Source organism: Haemorhous mexicanus, chromosome 1 (genome assembly GCF_027477595.1).
Source record: "Haemorhous mexicanus isolate bHaeMex1 chromosome 1, bHaeMex1.pri, whole genome shotgun sequence".
Taxonomy (NCBI): Eukaryota; Metazoa; Chordata; class Aves; order Passeriformes; family Fringillidae; genus Haemorhous; species Haemorhous mexicanus.
This window is the reverse complement of record NC_082341.1, coordinates 20,708,589-20,730,279: the sequence shown is the minus strand read 5'-3', so window position 1 is coordinate 20,730,279 and position 21,691 is coordinate 20,708,589. Positions and strand designations below refer to the sequence as shown.

The window sequence follows — 21,691 nt, the reverse complement described above, 5'->3', positions numbered from 1 at the left end:
GTTCAAATAGAATCTCTGTCGGCCTTCTGCTGCTTTACACCCAAACACTGTGGAGTTGTACTGACATATTTTGGCTTTTGTAGGCAGACTAACACCCTGATCAAACACTGCCAAGCTACAGCAGCCTAACAAGTTGTCAGGGGGCAGCCAGCTGAGCCTTTTTCCTGAGACTTGGGGTAAACTGAGCAGATACCCAAGACACATATAGGACATCAGCTTTATTTTCTGGCTTAGGTCAACCTCATTCAACCATTCTCTGCACATCTCTGCACACACCTATTTGTCAGACATTACTTTCCAGTCTTGTCATTGCTCATTCAGCTGAAAACCAGAGCCAGGTGTCCATACTCCTAACAATTACTGGGTTCAGTCAGGAAGATGGGAATGAAGATCTCAACTTGTACTCAGCTATCAAGGAAGAAGACACAAAAATCCATACTATACTTTCAGGAACACTTTTAAGTTCATGGATTCACAAATGTTTTTCTCTTTCCTTATCCCTTTCAAATGCTGTCTTCTCCAAACAGTCATTGTAAGTAACATGTAATCCACAATGAAGCTTTTTAAAAGCAGATTACATATCCTGATAAATACTATTCACAATTCAGAATGATAATGAGGAAAATTGTCTTTCACCAAAGCCAGAGAAAGACCAGGAATAAAAAGTATATCAGGAAGGCAATCTGCCAAAAACCTTGTTATGGTTAACTTTTCCCAGCAGAAAGACTGAAATTAAGCATCTCTAAAGAAGGAAACAAATTTTAAAAACCCTAAACAAACAGAAAACCAACCAACAAACCAACAAAACACACTGCCAAAACCCCAATTCAAAGTAAAACAAATTAATTCCCACTTGTTTGTGAAGAAGTTTGAGAGGGGAAAAAATAACAGCACTGACTCCACTACTAATCCTATGGGAAAATTGTGGCCCGTGTCTACCAAGACCCTGCACAAAAGTTCCAGGAAGGACTAAAATCTTTCAAAGGTTTTTTTTTTTTTTAATATATTTTTACATGGGTTATTTGCGATGTGATCAGCCAAAACTGGCAGAAGAAACCCCTAAAATCTAGCATAACACTTACATGGCTTTTTGACATTCATCTATTTGGCAGTTGAGACCTGGACTCTTTGAAATAAATCAAAATAATACCTTGCATTCCATGTGACTTTCCCCTTTAAATGACAGAATGATGGCAAAGAACTAAGAATCCAAGGTACCTATTGTTGAAGTTGGTGGTACACATTTCAAAATTAAAATCATGAGAGCATCTCTGACTGAAGGATTTCCATCTGTATTGCTGCTACATCAGCTATTCACAGCTACTGGCTGGCAGACTGCTAAAACAATTGTTTGCACTTTATGGGCCATGGCCATGGCTGCATCTTGTGGCATTCAATTTTTTTTTTTTTTTTTTTTTTTTGACAGGAAATAGAGCTTTGCCTTTTATTCTTTTGAGGCTAATTTTCAAGTATTTAATGTATCACAGATAAGCCATGCTAACAAAAATATTGTTTACCCAGATGCATGGAAAAGAAAATCATTTAATTTTGCATTTAAAAAAATTCACTCCTACATATCCTTCTTTTTTTAACTCCAATTTATTTGGCAGGGGAGGAGGGACAATCTTGCCCATGTTTTCAATAACTCATTCTCTCTGAAATAACTCCAGGCAAAAGACTATTGAAATGTGTAATACAAACCAGAACATCTTTGACAAGTTCTGATACTGGTTATGCTCTAGCTGGCTAAGAAAACATAACTGAAAAATATGAAGAATTCTTATTGCACAAGAAACATTATTAGAACCATATTTTCTTTAGCAGAAAAAAATATAAATTAGCAGCAGATGTAAAGAAAAAAAATCATGGTTTTAGTATATCTCTCAGACATTATTATGCTTAGCAATTTGCTACCTTAGTGTAACTGGATATACATGAGATGAAGATCAGACCTAAACATCTCACAGTGGGAAAAACTAAACTTTATGTGATTGCAGGGAAGGGAAGAGTTGCTTCTCACAGCAAAATCCACATACACATGTGTTTGCCTTGTCTCAGGCCACAGAAATTTCAAAACACTTTTTTCTTAATAAAAATGAATTTTAGCTCTCTGGTATTTATGAAAACTTTATGGTACTGCTATACTTGTACTGGACCAAGGGAAACAAATCTTTGCAAAAAAGCCAAATAATAGTTTCAGCCTCTCTGTAAGTTTATTACTCTCAGTTTCAGTAGCTATCTCCCACTTTGCCATATTTATACAAGCTGTAGTGGTTGAAACTAAAAAGCATTTATTCTAGCAATCGTTCCAAGAGTGAGAACAAATTGAGAGTTAGTGCAGATTGTCTGAAGAGTAGCAAAGATATTTGTGTTCATTATGGGAAAAGAAAATCTTTGGTGTTACATAGAATTTGAATTAAGATATTACATAGCACTCATTTCATATAAACATATGATATAGTTGTTAAAAGCATTGAAGAGACAGCAGATGTGCATTTTTAAGGCATTGCTTGAAAACATTCTAGAGGCAGCATTGATGCAGTTGGAATTCCACATGACACACATTGCAGTGCTTTGGATGAAAGGTGAGAAAAGCCAATCACATGGTGATGGTAAAGGAGGGGAATACAGGAGAGAGGAGGCAGAACTGTGAAACTGGACAGCATTGAAATGACAGAAACAGATATGGCTACAACATCAACAGAAATACAGATTAATGTTGAGTAAAGAGATGGACTCTGAGAAAAGTTTTTATAAGAAATAGAATATTTAGGAAGGAATCAATCCACCCATTAAATAGTAATCTGAGGTGAGTTAAAAAGAAAAAATACCAGATTAAAAAGAAACAATGATATTTACAGAAGGTTTAGTTTGCCGTTGCAAAAAAAAAGAACTTATGAGGATGAGAATTTCCCAATTCTCAGTAGTAAGAATTCAGATTTCAAACTACAGAGTTTTCCTGGAAAGTTTTTTAAAAGTAGAACTTGTTTTATTGCCTATTACTTTCTAAGAAATAGAAATGTCCTCCTTGCAATAGTTCTCATTAAATCTTAATTGTTTGTACTGGCTTTTTGGTTTCAATGCAAAATAACCCAAATACAAATGAAGGCAGCTGAGAAAATGGTTTCTTTGGATTTGTAAGTTATGTTGTAGTGAATAAAACCACAGCAGCAAAATCTGCACTGGTCTCGCCTACACACATGTTGAGAGACAAAATAATAGCCAATTTTCCCAAGATGTCACCAAGAAAGCAGTTGGGAATTGGAAAATTTGCTGCTTTTAAACAGGTTGAATAAATTCAGGAATTAGGAAAAATAAAGAAACTAAGAGCAAAAATTGAACAGTAGTTTATGGCTGCATAGATGAGTACTGTGAATTTCTGATATTCATCTACAAATCCCTTGTAGTCTGCACTCACACACAGGAACCATATATAAAATAGTTAGTGATGGATAGCAAACATCCCAGCTACACACACGTTCTCATTTTTACTTTTTTTTCCCTTGTGCCACTCTGCCTTCTGTGGTTTAGTTCTGCCAGGCAGACCCTGTCCCTCTACCTTCCATAGCACTAAGTGTCATGTGCAGTCATTTCCTGAACACATCCAGGGATGGTGACTCCACCACCTCCCTGGCCAGTCCATTCCAATGATTAACCACCCTTTCTGTGAAAAAAAACCTCCTAATGTCCAAAAGAGAAGAGAATGGAGAGACTTCTTCCTTTACTTCACTTACATCAGTGAGGTAAAGGAGGCCCTTTAGAAAATACTTAAAGAAGCGATTTAATGCATGACAGGAGCCTTGAACTCTGGTGGAGACAGAAATGTTGCACTCTGTTATAATGAAAAAATCTCTTGTGCTTACAGGTTATTTTGCTGCTTTATCAAATTTCATCCTAATTGACCTCTCCCTACCCACCATCAATATTGAACCTTACAGAGATTAAATTAATTTTTTATGGCACCCAGGAGCCTCCCATTCAAGTGAATTGTCCATGATCACTAAGTTTCCTAGATCACCCCTATTCAGTTCAGAATGGACAAAAAAAATTCAGAGAAATACTTTTCCTAAATAATTCATGCAGTTCTGCCATGTCAGCTCTTACTGATTTTTTAAAGAAAGCAACAATGCTGCTTACAGAAATTGCTTTCCGCTTTCCTAGGGAGTAAAAAAAGCTTCTGAATAAAGCAGGATGAATAAGAAGGAGTAGAAGAGGCACCAGGAAGTCTTCTGGCAACAGAGAAAATAATGTTTCTGTTTCTTGTAGTGGTTATTTACAGTGACAGCTGAAAACATTTAATTTGCATAATGAACAGACTGACATATTACCTTTGGATGCATCCAGGGAGATATAATTAGCTGAGAAGCCTTCAGATGCAATGCTGTGATCTGTCACAAAGGACAACGTCATCATATTGCCACCACTAGTGAGAGATGGTGGAACTGATCTTCCACAGTATCTGCAGCAAAGAGATACCCCAAATTGAATGGCAGTACTTCTTAAAGCATCTGCATCACAGGAAGAGAATTCAGCTTTCCTGTGAAGTTTGAATAGCTACACATACACAATTCTCTCCTTTGGGTGATACAGATCTCAGGCATATACCCTCTTTCATGGGATTAAATAGCACACTATGTGTACAAAGGTACAAATCTGAAGTGTGGCAAAATCAGAGAAGAAACTCTGACTTACATCAGATTGTCAAATTCTTATTGAATTTATACTGTGCTGTACCTACAAAATACTCTGTTCTTTTGTAGGAGTCAGAGTGGCTGGCCAAACACTAAGATTGCACAATGTTCTTCATTATGAGAGTCATTTACTCCTTATTTTCCAAATACTGCCATGTCAGCCAACTATTTTACAGTCTATAGCTGCAGCTGAATACTGTTCCCAAGTAATTCAAATGTTCTTGAATTCTAGGGCAGCAAGAAAACCTTGTGTACACACCAATTGGAGAAGTGAAATAAAAGAAAATATTCTTCCCTAAGATAAAATCATGTATCAGAAGAAAATGCAGGTTGTGGTCTAGTTTTTGCAGATATCCAAATGTACAGCCTTTTAACTAATCTTTCTTTCTCTTCTGCAAGTCTTTAAATTCCTATCTTTTCTGGGCAAAGATATATAAATGCTTTTCAATTTATTTTCCATGAATCAATATGTTAATGGAGAGGGACAAAGCTAGCTATTGAAACCTGTCCTTAAAAGAGCTATCCTTTAGACACAACTTTGTTTCTCCCAATATATTATTTATTAAATGTGCTTCTTATTCCATGGTCAAGTGACAAGTTGCCTTTGCTATCCTAGCAGAGAAATTGCTGCTATTGTTTCTGTGATGAAAAGAAAATAATCTATACACAAATTTAAGGCAGCAAATTGAATGTCAAGACCTTCAGAGCAGTGCTCACTCCACAGTAACACAGGCCTCCAGGCCAATGGACATATTTACCTTCCCAAATTTTGCACAGTGCTGTTGTCATATATTTCAAGATAATCCTTTCTGCAGCTATAATCAAATGCCAAGTTAAATGAAGTGAATGTCAGGCGGATAAAGTGGCCGGGTTGAACATTGATGGTCCAGGTACAGTTAATCCCATGTGGGTACACATCTGGATAACCAGGACTTGTAATGGTTCCTGATGGTCCAGTGAGTGTCTCTCCACATACTGCAGAGATTTAAAACATCAGGTTAAATGATATGTTTATAAAAGACCAGTTAGACACTTATAAAATTTCTTTCTGAAATTTCAGTCTTTCTTTCTTGATGCATACTACATGGTAACTGATTCAGAATTTATCTCCCATCACACAAAACTTAATTGACAGTTGTTTTCAGTGTGTGGGAAAATTTGGCAAGTCTCAACAGTCTACACAGAGAACAGCAAAACAATCCTTACCTGTATCTAATGGCCAGTACTGAGCTCTGAAGCCAAGGTTGGTGAGTGAGGAAGCTCTGAATTTGATGTAGAGATTGTTCCGTGTGGATTGCACTCTAGAGGGTACAGCTGTACCACAGTATTTCTCCAAAACAGGAGAGTCTCCATTGTTGCCATCTCTGACCTGAAGAACAGCGTATTCTAAATATCCTATTGAACTTTTTTATTACAGTCAAGTATTAACCATAAAGTAATTCATAAGGACTATATAGAAGAAATCCTTAGGAAGTCAACCCTACCTTTTCTTCATGTGGTTTCTACTACAGGCATATAAAATAAAACCTTATGTCTGTCACAGAAGCAGAGAAAAGATGAGATCTTACATCCTCAGCAGTAAATGGCACAAAAATCTTCCAAACCAGGCCTGTCTGTTTAAAGAAACCTGATGCTTGTCTTTGATTATCAAAACAGTCATAACATCTTCGGAGAACCAAGAAAAGCTTTGGGATCACATTATGAACCTGGAAAAGCTTTTGTGACTGCTGGAAGGAGTGCTCACCTGTCAAGAACTTCCACTGAGGTGGAGATGAGCATTAGAAGGAACTTGCAGGTAGGTATCTACTATTCCCAGTGCACATGTATGGCTCCTTACCTCGATGTAGTCCGAATCACAAGTGGTTGTATTTCGAATGTCAAAGTCGGTGAAGTTAAGAATCACTGCTTGGGTAGCTGGCTGGGAGATGATCCACTCACAGGTCTTTGGGTGAGGGGACATCCTGGGGTAATAAGGTGAATGGATTGTGCCTGCTCCAGACAGGAAACCTCCACAGGCTGCCAAGAGACACCAAGAATCAGTACTTGTGATGAATGATTTCAGGGAAGGTATCATAATGATGATGTATGATATATATCAAGTAACATTGCGAAATTAGAAGAAAACCAACCCTAAACTATCTTATTACAGCAGCTACTACAGATCCCACAAGTGAACATATTTAAAAAAAAAAAATTACCATAGCTATAGCACAAACATGCTTGTACAAAAGGCCAAATTGTGCCCATGAAAACTAATGGATTTGACTCATTTGTTTCACAGACACAGGCTTGTTGGTGGTTAAGAACTTAAAGACAGGCAAAATGATATAAAAATTTAGGCAGAATTAAAGCTATAACATCTTTGGGCATATCAGCATCAAGTGATAAATCATTAGTACCATATAACAGAATCATTAATATCATATCACATAATATTCTGTGTTGGAAGGGACCCACAAGGATTATCTAGTCCAACTCTTAAATGAATGGCCTATATGAGGATCAGACCCACAACCCTGCTCTTTTAGCACCATGCTCTAACCATTTGAGGTAATCTCAAGGTCAGGAGCAGCAAAGGGCCTGTTTCCAAGCATGCTAGGAGTGCCTACAGCAAACCTACTGCAGACATCTTTTTAAATAAATAAATTGACTCTGTTCTGTTCTTTCCTTTCTTTTGAAGTTTGTGTTTAACCGATTTTATGAATACTATATCATGGAAATGACTGAAAGTGCCCAAATTACAGGTAAGTTCACTGTGCAAATGACCAGTTCCACTTACCAACTTGATAAATAGCCCTGAAGCTAGTTCTCTGCACAGAAGCATCAGACTTGAATTTGATCCAGAGAGCATTGCTGGTAGAAGTGATTGCAGACATGAGAGTATTATGACAGATTTTTCTAATGAGAGGAGACATCTCACTGTCACCATCTCGAACCTAGTCATCGAAAAGAGGAAAGTGTTAGATCATAAAAGTGCTGGGATCTGACATCCAGATAAAACTGTAACCTCCCAAGAGCTGCCACATTACAAAAGGAGTAGCTGTTCTACATATTTATGAGAGGGGCACAGAGCCATCACTGTAACTGGCACAAGAACAGGACTTATGAGAGCCCAAAGGAACAATCAGATGATCAGCACAGAAGACACAAACACATGCTGCTGTCACAGGACCTTAGGATTAAATGATCTTCTCTATGAACCACAGTTTGATCACTATTTGAGCCTATGTTTCCAAAAGTGACACCTTTAGGATGGAAGAGGCAGGTAGGGTTCTCACCAGTGATAGCTGTGAAATTTTTGCCAGCATTAAAATCTGCTGGGGAAAGAAAATGGTATTTTTTATTTTCTTGCTCTGGCCATTAAGTTTCCAGTGATTTTTGTATGGCACTTCTCCAGAACAAGCATCTGTATCCATACATTGATGCAGGCAGACAGCTCACTAACAGGAGATGCAGCTCCAAGTCCCTAAAGCAGTAAAGAGGCACACTGACATCTTTTCACTCTTCTAGCTGAAGGGCTCAGTGCATGATAATAGCAATGAGGCTACATCAGGGAATCCAGCTTTTACCTTCTGCCCTGCCTTTCTACTGACCTCAATCAATTTGTTAATCAAAGGAGAAATGTATCTTATATATTTTCCCTAAAGTTGATTATAAATCCTGGTTATCAAGGGGAGTTGATGGGAAAGACTTATTTGTACCTTAAGACTTCAGACCCTGAATCCATATTCCATGAGTAAGAGTAGCTACATCCAGGGATCCAGGAAGAGCCCTGGCATATCTCTGAGGTGCCCATCTCATTTCAAGTGGGTAACAACAACCAGAGGTCCAAAAAATGGGTCCTCTGCTCTCTGCCCCAACAAAAAAATGCCATTTTTGTCCCAAAGATTCTCCCAAAAACAAAACGCCTTTTTTCTGCTGTAGAAGTGCTGGTAGTTCATGTAGATGGAGCTGCTTTTAAATACATCTACATGCTGTCAAAGCCAAAAAATCATTTCAGTGAGTTCACTGGCAAACCAGGGACATCCAGCTTTCAGTTCCCCTCCCATCACCAATTCTTTCTGCCTCAGCTGTATGGGCTGTATCCATGGGCTGGGAGAGAAGGTAAAAGGAACCCTCATGAGCAGGCAGTGACTGGCATGCTTGCCCAACTTTGCAGTCTCAAGCTGGTGAGATGACTTTCTGACTAATAGATATTTCCAATTTCCCTGGAATTTGAGTTTAAGGTGACAGAATTATTCTGGATTTACAGCAGAGCAGCTGACATCAGAATCTGTGCCAAAATATGTAGTAAATCTTTGGAAAACAGTGAAAACTTCCAGCATGGTAATTCACAGGAGTTCACATGTTTTTCTTGAGCTGACTCTCCTTACATTTTTTGTTTATATAGTCTAGTGAGTAGTGATAAAAATAACAGGTTCTCTAAACCATGTATGTGAGTAATGTCTCCTCTTGCCAGGTGGAAGGACAGCATGTAAAAGGGGCTGCCTTGGCTAGCATCTTACCTCGGCATCATCATGTCACAGCCTTTCTCAAATAAGTTTTGTTGTCTCTATTTTCTTATTGCAGATGCATTCCTTAGTAAGAAACTAAACATCCCTCCCTGAGCAAGTGCTGTGAGCTGTGTCTGCTCCCTGTGCAAAGTCTACAGATTTCCCAATTTAGCCAGGGAATGGAATATCTGCACCTTTCCGAAGTGACAAAAGAGCTGTTGGAGAGTGACTTTTAAAGTAACTTAAACACCCCAAAGTTATCTCCCTAGATGAACCAGTGGGAGAGTATTTTACAAAAGCACATGTGAAAAAATCAGGTCTTAATAACAGAGCACAGTACTTTGGTTTTACTGACTGTCCCAGCCAGAAAATGTCAGTCTGATTTCTCTGCTCTGGGCTGAGCCACGAAGCGAGAGGGCAGGAAGAAGAGGAGGGCAGAAGCACATGGAAACTGAAGGGCTTGTGACTGATCAGCAAACAGTGAGGTAAATGTCTTGCTGAACTAATACAAACCGATGGTGTTCAACAGAAATGGTTTTGTTTCTGTGGCTGTTGTGAATTTAGCTGCTGTTTTGCCAGCAATTAGGCAAGAGTAGTAGCAGGCCAAACAAACAAGAGCTGTCTGTTTTCATTAAACACACTTCCCCTCTCATTTCAGAAACTAATTACACTTCATTCCAACCTAGGTCTTTGAATTACAGGAGGAGAGAAGGGAACGATGACAACACAATAATATCTTTTAAAAATAGACCAACAGCACAGAGCTCACAGGGGCCTGTTCCTCACTGGTCAAGAAGGGATTAAATACAAAACCGAACCTGTGTTGCCCCTGAGCTGCATGGCTGGCAGTGCTGGACCCTGCTCTGGGGCTGCAGCCATGGCTCCCACCTGCTTCAGCTCCGCGGCACCTTCACAAACCAACCACTGACTGTGCCCAGCTTGTTTTCCTTCTGTTTAGCTCTGCACAGCACAGGCACAGTTTTATAGAGGCAGCAGTGCCCAGCAGCCATCCCAGTGGCTGAGGTGCTTGTGGCTGTACAGAGAAACACAGGCTGGGTACGACAGCAGAGGCCTTGAGACATGGCGAGTCGGGGCACAATGCAGAGAGCAGGGATGCCATGACAGGAGAATGGGCAAAGGCCATCGACACCGAGAGATTGTCAGGCTCTGAGGGCACCACCACGATTCCCTGGGGCCAGCCTTGCCTCCACCAGGGCCCTGCACCTGCCCAGGAGCCATGCCAGCCCCACAGGACAGCCAGCCCCTGCCCCAGCAAACCTGCAGCCCGGTCAGTCTCTGTGTCCCCACAGCGCTGCCCTGCCTGGCCAGGGGCTCTGCTGAGCCAGGTTCCCCCGTGGGGCTCACACCCTGGCCTGCCTCTGCCCCATCCTGTCCCTGCCAGCCCAGCAGGTGCCCGTGGCCCAGAGCTGCCCTGCTCCCTGGCCAGGGCACTGGGGCAGGCGCTGCCCCGGCCTGCCCCAGACCTCAGCCACAGCCAGCTCCAGACCAGCAGCTGGACACAACTGGGCTTGGGGATAACATAGAAAATGAAAACATGGTATCTTATGCACTTTAAAGGCACCCTACAGCTGTAAATTTGTGTATAACACAACATTGCAAACCAATGAAGAGAGAGCTAGGAGTAAAAGAAAAATGTCACCTCAAGTGGAACACAGTAAGAACTGACATTAGTATTGCATTATTATTATATTTGCCATATAAAAACATTCCAACTGAACCATTTTGTTGTCTTTGACAGTTAGATTTTGACTAAGAACAATTCTTGAATTAGACTTGTAAGATTTCAGTTATGGCAACAGTAAAACCCCAGCTTTACATATATATATAGAATCATTAAGGTTGGAAAGGACCTCTAAATCTTAGAGTCCAACTGCAAACTGAGCTTGGCCAAGCCCACCACTAAATCATGTCCCTAAGTGCCACTTCTACACATTTTGTAGGTATCTCCACAAATGGTAATTCAACCCCTTCCCTGGGAATGTGGGTATAAATATTTATATGGTGTGTTTCCTTTTAGCGTCAGATCAAAATCTTCCATGTAACACTTTGACTCCAGAAAATGCTGCACAGCAGCTGCGGCATTAAATTTTTTTTTTCTTGCAGTTGACATTCATTTACCAAATATTCAACTTAATTATGTACAGACTATTAAGAATTAATGTTCAGTTAGACAGATTTGCTCATTCTCTTATCTTTGCTTCATCCAAATGCACCATCCTGCTCTTTCAGCCCCTGTGACTTTTGGACCCTAGTGAATTCATAATCTTAGTTGTTTGATTAACACCTATTTCTGCAGTGGCCCTTGGGACAAAAGTTATACATGCTCTTGTGCACACATGCAATCAAACCTTCATATCAACTGATTAAGAGTATCACCTCTATATAATTTGCTGAACAATCACTATGACTCTCCAGCTCCATATGGGTGAAGTTGAGGAATATTTTTTCATCTTCTGGCTGTCGGATAATGTAAACACATTGCCGGTTGTTGATATAAGGGTTAGGCCAGAAAGGAGATGTGATGACCCCTTCACTCTCTGTGAAATTTCCTCCACAACTTGGATCTGCTATAGTGGGGAAAAAAAAAAAAAAAAAAAAAGAGAGAGATATTCATAAGTACAGTAACTCCTTTTGAGGCAGCCTCTGTACAATGTCTGCAAATCAAAAAGAATTACTATATTATTAAAGAGCAAGTGTTAATTACATCCATTCATGTGCTATCTCTACCTCGAGAATGTCACAGACCGACCTTTAATCCTGAGTATTTTACTTACCAGGAGATGTTGTATACACAATATGGAAGCCTTTATCAGTGACTGAGTCATCAGAGTGAAAGTGAATAAATGCATATGGACCAGTGGTTTGGAGTGGGGGTGGAGATCCAGTGCTACAGTATTTACCAAGGACAGGGTCTTCTGGAAGGAGACCATCTCGAATCTAGACAGAATGACAGATCAACATTTGGATTATCATATGTATGCCAGGATTATCATATGTGTGCCAGTTGTGAACAGTACCAACACTCCTTAAGTTATCTCTGAGGCCCCAGAGGTATTATGGATGCTGGTGGAGGGAAAGCTCATAGGAAATTTCCTCCAAACACAGAGGAACCAAGAAACAGATCCACCAGCCTAGCTGTGATGCTGATGCCAGGAGTTATCAAGGGTTTTGTGAAAGGACAAGAAAGTATCAGGAGGTCTACTGTTGAACTGCTTTCTTGAAATCATGCTCTGCATTGCACACAACATGCTATTCCAAACTGGCTTCTCATTTCCATGAAAAGGTATTGCTGAATTCTGTAAGCATTAGGTCACACTCGACAAAAAGCCCTAAGCTCATACATCAAGTTGTGGATGGCTGTGTGAGCTAGGATATGAATTTATTAGTCTTAGATCCCTTTCCTGTATAGTTTCCCATAGGCTCATGAATTCTCTGTGGGTTGACATTTGACAAGGAGTTTGGAGACTGAACTTTGTACGAAAGTGAAAGCTTCCCATCAAGTATTTGGCCTGAATCCCATCCTTTTTGTCACAGGACTTCCACTGACATCAGTGAAGCAGGTTCTCATCCCCTTTCTGTTCTATTGTCTCTGATTGTGCATGGATGGCAGGAATATGTAAATAAAAAAAAGCATTTCAACCCAGGATTAAATTTTCAAACAGTCCCCTTCAGTACATAAAAAAGTTTTGAAATATCTTTTTTCGCAATAACATATCCACAAAATGTTGACATACTTCACAATTACACTTTACCTCTAAATAGTCATAATTGCAGTTGTCATGGTGTTCCAGGCTCAGTGTGCCAAAAGCAAATGTGATGAGGAGGCCAGGACTGGTTGAGATGGTCCAGAAACAATTTCTGTTTATAGGATAGTTACCAGGATATCCTGGAGAGCTTATTGAGCCGTAAGTACCTGTCAGCTCACCACCACATTCTAACAGAAAGAGACACGGAACAACAGAGTATTTATCACCACATGTCAGGTCAGAAGGTGAACTGTCCTGTAGTGTCAAAACTACCTACCACTTCGGGATCAGAATAAATTAAAAAACAAAGACCAAACCAAACAAACCAGCAAGTTTCTTCTTGCTTTAAATTTCACAGTTAATTCTGCAATTTTAAAAGGAGACCTCAAAATATTTCCTGATTTGCACAGTAAAAAAAGGATTCTTGATGTATGTCATGATGTATGTCATGTTATCTTAAGTCATGATGAACATGCCTTAAGAAGAATAATCAGAAGCACTGTGTTTGGATTGGATTTACAAAATTAATCTGAATTCCTGTACTTTGTAAATAGTCTCCATTTTTTATCCTATCACAAAACTAGTTCCATTAAAAAGAAAAAAAAAGGGAGTAGCTAGTTTAATCTCATCTATACTACTGTCTTTGCTTTTTTTTTGTTAGTACTATTTTTTCCTCCAAATATCCGCTTTCAGTTTTCAGTACTCAAAGTATTAATTCAGAATTTGTCAATTAGTAATTATCTATCTAATAATGACAATTGAAAGAAAAAAGCCCACCAAAAATCATATTAAAATCATTTCAAGAAATATTTCTAGAAATAAGGAAATGGCATTTTTTACTCTGTTTCATTCAAGACACAACCCAATGCACTATTTTGTTTCTAGATAATACACAGAGCACTGAAGTGACCTTAATGTTATGTGAGATGATTTGAAATTTATCTCTGGGAATGCATTGCCAGACCATCTGGAACAACCACCCAATTACCATTATCAAGGATTCAGACAGAAATGTACAACAAATCACACCAAAAACCTCCCACATTCTTTAAAATCCAGTTCCCTATAATCTGTCATGTTTGGAACATTTAGGCTGTTGTAAATTGTCAATGGCCAAATAAACCACTAACTTGCTTGCTCGAAGTACCAGATATTTCTGTGACAAAAGAGAACTGACTAAATGAATGTTATCCCCAGAAACACATGCTCTTTGGGGGATTCCTCACAGGAGGTGTAAAGCAGCCTTAAAAAAGAGCAGAAAGCTATCCATCTACCATCTACTATCTACTAGCTATACATCTACTATCTACTCAGAAGTAGAGTTTGAAAGAATCTTCAAGTGATATATATTTCAGCCCAAATCACTTGAAAAATACTTTCCTTCTGTTCCTAATGTTTCCTAATCAAAGGAAATAAGTAATGAAAATGCTTTGCATTTGATCAACTCACCAGGATCCTGAGATTCCCAATGAACAGTAAAACCTCCAGTAATGGCATGGCTTGAGTATAACCAAAAATACAGAGAGTTGTGGGAACTGAGAAGCTCTGTAGGACCTGGGAAGCCACAGTATTTTCCAAGAATGTGCATTGATGCTGAAGGACCATCATGGATTTGAAGGAATTCAGAGTTACACTGATTACTTGTCTCCAGTTGGAAGACTGGGAAAGTAACACGCAGAATCTAATAGAAAAGAGAAAACAAAATATCTCTTTTCTCCCTTGCTGAGACACTATCTATGCAGAAACTTATAGAGCAGATATGTGTGTTCATGCAACTGTGAAAATCTATGAGCTTTTATGTAATTTCCTGAAATGTTCCAAGGCAGAAAAGAATATCAAAGAATCTTAAGGGTCAAAAGGTAAGAGAGAAGATAGATAAGAATTTAGTCAGTGAAGTTTTCTGGAAAGAGCATTATTTCTATAAACTAATAAATGAGATAATTTGCCTGTGTTTGTTATATGTGCAAAATATCTATATGTGCAAATTTCAAGCCATGTGGAAAGCTTGAAATGCAACATAAAATACCTTATTCCAGGTTTCCCTAGGCAGTTTTTTTCATTAGATAATTAGTATTTTTCCCCCTTGCTATGGTTGAAAGTGTTGTAATGGGAGTTAAAAGGTTCAATGATCTTGTTTTGCACAAATAAAATCAGTGTCTCTAAAGCCCATTCTGGATACTTAGTGATATGCACAGCTTTAAGTTTGTTCAGATCTTTCACTGGTGAAAGACAGACATTTCACATTACAGTAGAGCTGTAATATGCTTTACTGAAGACAGTAGTGGCTCCCCAGCTTTGGGATGAGCACATGTCACATATATAGATATGTAATGCTGTATAAACCACTGTTAAACACTGGCTTATAAAATGACAATTCATTCCACAAAATGTCAAAAATACATCAACTATTTAGATACCAAGTAGGAAATTTAATGCTAAATTGTGGAGTAGTGTATTTTGTAGTTGTTATTTATAATACAAGGGGAATTGTTAGTTGCAGATCAGAATCAGAATATACATTTCTGTGCAACAGTTAAAAATCAATCCTTAAAAAAATCAGATGCTGTTATTACACAAAGGCATTGACAACATGAATTAAGCATTCTACATTTCTGTACTCAGATATCAGAAACATGAAATTGTTTTGGGGTCACAGAATCACAGAATAGTCTGAGCTGGTAGGGACCCAGAAGGATCATTGAGTCAAACTCATAAGTGAGGAGTTGGCCCACGTGGGGATCAAAGCCACAGCCTTGGTGTTGTCAGCACCAGGCTCTGACCAACTCACTCAGCTCAGGAACCACCTGTGGAGCCCAGCAGAGCAGAGCCTTTCTCATGCATTCATTCACAGATCACATTCAAATCAATGTAGAAGATTGTAGCTGGAGTAGGTTAATAAACTATAACTCTCAGCTGCTTAGGAAAAGCTTGGAAAATCTAACCCAAGCAAGTCCTTAGGCTAAGGAGCCTGTGGGCTTGTAAAGATCTGAAATTTATTCTTTTGAAAAACTATTTATTCTGAGGGGACTGGATCACAGCATAGGAACACATGTAGCATGAAGATAGTCATGTTTGCTCTGATAAGCTGAGGGATCCTACAGACTGAGGGTTTCTTTAACCTGAACTCTACTTTACCTTGTTGGGAGTAGTTTGAATAACCCAAGCACAGCTGACCCCACTGCTGTACCACTCGCTGTTTGGATTGTTAGGGTAACTGAAAGTCCCCCTTGAGTCTGAGAGGTATCCTCCACAAACTGCAAAAAGAGAGAAAATTAAACAAATTTTGTGCTATTACTCTACAGACTAAAACAAAACCTGGCTTTTTTTTTTTTTTTTTTGGTTTTTTTTTTGCATAGCTTTTTCCTCTTAAACATTTAAAACAATGTTGAAACATACTTCTATAAAAGGATTTTTAGGATTTCCTCTCAAGTGGAATGACATCTCAGAAAAGCACAAATTCCCCAAAAGAAAAATAGTTCTTGGAAAAAGAACAGAGAATGTCAGTTGGAACATGTGGATGCTGCCAAGAGATATTGATTCTGTCTCATGATAATGTCCTTAAAATGCTTTGCTTCCAGAAAGATACCTCTAGATTGAATCTCTAGATTTCTCCCCTTCAATGAAATTGCATTTTGCATTTTGAAGTTAACATTATGTAAAAGTGTCTTTCAGAAGTGGTACATCATAGAAGTTATCCTCAGGAGGTTTTATTGTTCCATTTATTCTTTTTCCTCAGATTTCTGGGCCGGATAATCCCTCTCATGATACACCATAGTGTCTTCTCTCACTGAACCATTCACTGCATGGGAACTGAGAACTGAGAACCCCAAAGAGCTACAAAAAAATATGTCTGTAAAGCAGCCAAAATGCAATGTACATATAACAGCAGTGTGCACTAAGCACCTGTAGTTCAACATTGAACTGATTATAAAGAAGTAGCCAATTCTCACCAAACTGTTTAGTTTCAAGAAGTTGTAAAAAGAATATAATTTTATTTGAAAAGTCTGTCTAAAACACCTCACCTTTTTTCAACCTGATTAAAAATGATCATGAAAGAAAATACATTATTTTTTCCTTGATTAAAAACTAAAAGAAGAGGAGGTACAGTATGATTCCTTACTGCATAAGAATCTGGGTTTCTATATCTTCATTATGAATGGCTAAAAATAAATTATTCCCCCTGTGGACTTAATAATAAAATATTAATAATTAACCATAATAAAACATTACTAGTTAGATGCTTCAGGAAAATAGAAAAAAAGCCTAAAATAGTTCTAAAAGAGAGTGGATTTCACAGGGGATTAGTGGAAGTCTTACATACTGTATTACATTAAAATATAATTTGCTTTCTTCTTAGCAATCTACAGTAAAAATGAGCCACTGCTGTCACACGGACACTGGACTCACCGGAATGCAATCCTGACCTTGTTTAATTAAAATTAATGGCAAAAAAATTCTCAAACAAACAGAAGAAAATATATTAGGAGAAAAAGGGAAAACCTTGCAGCCAGTATAAAACTGAGATTCCCCCATTTCCATGCCTAACATTTCTTTCATTATATTTCTGTTTGAAAACCTTTTCTGGCTTTTCCTCTTGACTAAGAACATCAGGACCTTTCAGCTTCATAACAGATGAAATAATGTGCACAAAAGAGAAACATCATTATATTCTTTTGTTCTCTTTATACTGGATCCTCTTTCCCAACCAGCTTTCCAGACAACTTTCTCGGAAACATTTTAAGATGTCTGGCATCTAGCCAAGGCCAGTGGGCCTGCAGATCAACTTCATTGTTGCGTTCCTACTGCTGAACAATGCAGCTGTAAACAAAGCTCATGGAAAACTCTGACTTGGAGGGAATTTGGGTTGGGACCTCTAATCCGCCAAACACAGGGCTGTTTTTCACATCATAACTCAGTTCTTATTCACATATTAATGCCATGCACCAAGCAACTCTTGCTGAAGCCCGCTGTCCCATTTCCCAGGGGGAAGGAGGGGGAGAGGTTCTGGCTGTACCTTGCTGGGCAGTCTGGCACTGCGGTCCTGTCCAGGCGTTGGTGCACTCGCAGGAGTAGCCATTGACCTCATCCATGCAGGTGCCCCCATTCTGACACGGGTTGCTGACACATTCATCAATGTTCTCTGTACAGTTAGGGCCTGTCCAGCCTGCATTGCACAGGCAGAAATAGCCAGAGATCGTTGCCTACAGATATATAGAAATCAAATAAACTATGAGCATGAATACCTAAAGAAATCAATGGTGTCAACAGAAAAAGTGATGTTTACACTTATTTTATGAGGAAATATTGGAGTAAAGAAATAAAACCTTGATGGTCACTGGTGAATACCAAAATAAACATAAAGCTTAATTAGATTACCTATCTCTTTGGGTTTTTCTATTAAGTTATTTCTTAGTAGGGCTCTTTCAAATTACTTTCTTAAAGATCAAAATCCATATCCCTTTAGCCATTCAGAAAACTTTTGATCATGCTAGAATCAAGTCAATCAAATTACCTAAACCTTATAAATAGCAAGGCAAGACAATTGGTTTATGAGTAAGTCATTCCTCTCAAGACCTTTCTCCAGAAAGTCTTTGCTGCAGTTATGTGGCTGTTTACTTTCATTTTCATCCTGAGGATTGTTAAAGGGGAAAAATTTCATCACTTTTCAGCTTTATTCCTTATTCTGTATGTCTCTTTTCTATTTCCGTTGCACAGCCTGTACTACTTCTCTATATAATGAAGTCTTTCCATATCTGTAACAGTTTTAATTTCATATGTTCTCTTACCTTTTATCTCTTGTTTTATAGGCACAATCTTTAAAGGTAAAACAGAACATGGTCCCAGGTACCAGCTACAATCCCATCTTTAATGGCATACAATCAGTGTATTGCATTCTCTATTTGCTTTTCTGTTATCTATCCATGTCTTCTGTGTCCCAAAGAGATTTTCAGTGTAATGGAAGAGGTTTTTGATGTGTATTTAGGACTCTGAATATTATTTTAGAAGGTGTTTCCTGATCTGCATTGCCTTAATTGAAATTTTATTTCCTCTGTCATGGTACTGGCCAAATATAGCTCTGCTGCTTCTCTATTTTATTAGGTGCTTCTGTAGTCACATTATTTAAATATCTGTATTATTATGTTCAGGTACTAGTTTGTAGCCATGATTGCCCACTGTTGTATGTTAGAATATATTTAGGGGAAGATGTGATACCTTTTAATAAATTGACTAAAATGAACTAAATAGTCAGAAAAAGTAGATAAGCTCTGGGCAAAACAGGCCCTATAAATATCTTTAAATATGAGTGAAGACAGTATTCAGTAGATACCTACAGAACAGAGAGCAAGGAATGCTGGTAAAGAGTGGACTGTGAGAGGGCTGTCACATTTCACACAGAAAATTGAAAAAGCAACAGGTAATACACCACAGAATCATAGAAACATTTAGTTTGGAAAAGACCCTTAAGATCATCAAATCCAACTGTTAACCTAACACTGCCAAATCCATATCTTATGTCTCATTTTCCCTGTGCCTCCAGGGACAACCAAAATCAGGACATCTGCAGCTCAATGGGGATAAATGGGAAAAAAACTCTACTGGACTAAAAGAATTAGCATTTGTGAATATTTCAGCAAAATCACCATTGTAAATATCCTCCACAACAAAATCCCCAGGTCTGTAGCATGGGCATTCCAGAATCACAGAATAGTCTGAGCTCACTCAGGAAGCCGGAAAAGCCTCCATGGGGTCCATGAGGATAAACTAAATGTTCACTGTGCATGAGAATGAATTCATACCACCAATCAGTTTTGGTCCAAAAGACCTGGTTACCATCAGTGCAACCAATTCCCTTTAAACACCCTTTCCACATTCATATAAACAGCCTGAGACTCCAGATGTGCTCTCACAAGATCAGACTAGGAACTCATAACTAACTCTGCTGGATATTTACAGTCTGAAGGGCAGTAGAGGTACTGGTTCCTTTATCATGGCTAATTCTTCCATGATCCAGGGTGGTAAATTACTTTCCTGTGCCACCAAGAACAGCTCTCTACCATCAGCATGAGCATTCCATTGACTAGCGTGGGCTACCATCACAATTTCTCAGGCCATTAGTGCCAAGGTTGCTACCTCAGCTTCACACACAAAGCAATGCCTTGTGGGTCCTGAAACCCATTTTGCTTTCCTCAGGTATATCCTTAGACCTTGCAGTCCCCACTGACTTTGCCTCATTCCCAGTAGTATGTCTGCCCTCAGCCCTCAGTCCCAGCAAGGCTCCCTGGCTGGTTACAACCACACAGTGCTGTCACTACGTGTGAGGAGCCCAGCACTTACCAAGCACTGCCCATTGGCACAAGGGTTTTGCAGCTGACAGATACCACTGAGAGCAGAGCAGCCGTTCGGCCCATATCCACTTCCAGTGAACCCAGACGTGCAGGAACAAAATGCCATGGGCCCTTGGGAGATGAAACAAGACATAGAACATAATTCTGTTACAATGGCAATACCAATGTCTGTAAATGTCCTTGACATTTTGAAGGAGAATCTTAATACAATCCTAACTTGATCTTTTGACACTTTCCCTGGTCAGTTCCCAGTTTCAGCACGGAAAGAGCCCCAGTGTTGTTTTGCTATGGGTGCCTGAGAGTCCAAGGTCACCTTCATGGGAAGTGGCGGGGTAGTCAAAGGGTATTTATGGGAAAGAGAATATTAAAAGCAGCTGTATAATTGGAAAACTGAATCAAAGAGAAATGGTGAACATCTCCACAGTTTTAGCATAAAGTCTTCTTTTTGGTGGAGCCTAAACCATCTTCTGTCAGTGTTTGTGAAAAAGTCTGCTGGCTTTAGGTAACCTGCCAGTAAAATTCTTTGCATGAAGCAAAACTGACTGTGGCAAAAGGACTGCAATCTAGATATGTTCTTATGGAGTTGATTTATCCTAACCAGGTCCTCCTTGAGATTCATGCTGATATTACCTTACAGTCTTTAAGAAAGCATCATACCTGGAGCTGAGGTACAAGTAGCCAAAGGATGGCACCCTCCATTATTTATTGAGCAGATATCAACCTGGGTACAGGTTTGTCCATCTCCCTCATAACCTGTTCAGAGGTAAATCTCAGTTAGTCTGTAACAAACCATTTTCTTTGAGAATTGACAGTAAAACAATCAACTGGTGTACAAAACACTAATTCATGGTGTAAAATCATAGTCTTCTGCAGTTAAAAAGAAAGAATTGAGATAGCTGCTGAAACAAAACCTGGCATATTTATTGTGGCTCCTTCATTGCAGGGATGGATTCTGACTGCAAATAAATCCTTCCATAGTTGCAGAAAAAAAAAAGATATATTAGTGTATGTCAAATATGGCAAAGTCAGTGAAGCCATAGAAGCCCATGTCTCTCAGCCACCATGTGTTGCCCTCCCTACACATCTGCACCCATTCAGCCCTAACCACATCCAGACTTTTTCCTCTTGCACACCAGAGCAGCCCTTGGATCTCAAACACAACACCCAGATGCTCTCAGGATGTTCAGGAGGACAAAAGCCCTGCAGCACAACTCCTTATGGCCAGAGCTGACATCACCAAATCTTGTCTGAGACCACACTTCCAGCATGGTGATATCCCTTCAGCACTCAGTAACTAGGAGTCTTCCTTACCTAAATAGCAATCAAAAAGTCAATTAGAAAGACTTTTTCCTGCTATATTTCTAGTATTGATCCCCTACATTCCAGAAAGCATT

The 21,691-nt window shown here is 39.1% G+C and overlaps 1 protein-coding gene across 1 annotated transcript in view; it reads right to left on the bottom strand.

The window, feature by feature from the left end:
• CUBN (cubilin) overlaps positions 1-21,691 on the bottom strand; it is a 141,794-nt gene that overhangs the window by 109,680 nt on the left and 10,423 nt on the right. Inside the window, 13 exon segments of the mRNA XM_059842496.1 lie at positions 4,329-4,459; positions 5,450-5,666; positions 5,898-6,060; positions 6,529-6,707; positions 7,471-7,627; positions 11,582-11,772; positions 11,980-12,142; positions 12,958-13,139; positions 14,401-14,632; positions 16,087-16,205; positions 17,966-18,152; positions 20,287-20,408; positions 20,955-21,050. Coding sequence (XP_059698479.1) covers positions 4,329-4,459; positions 5,450-5,666; positions 5,898-6,060; positions 6,529-6,707; positions 7,471-7,627; positions 11,582-11,772; positions 11,980-12,142; positions 12,958-13,139; positions 14,401-14,632; positions 16,087-16,205; positions 17,966-18,152; positions 20,287-20,408; positions 20,955-21,050 — 2,139 coding nt within the window.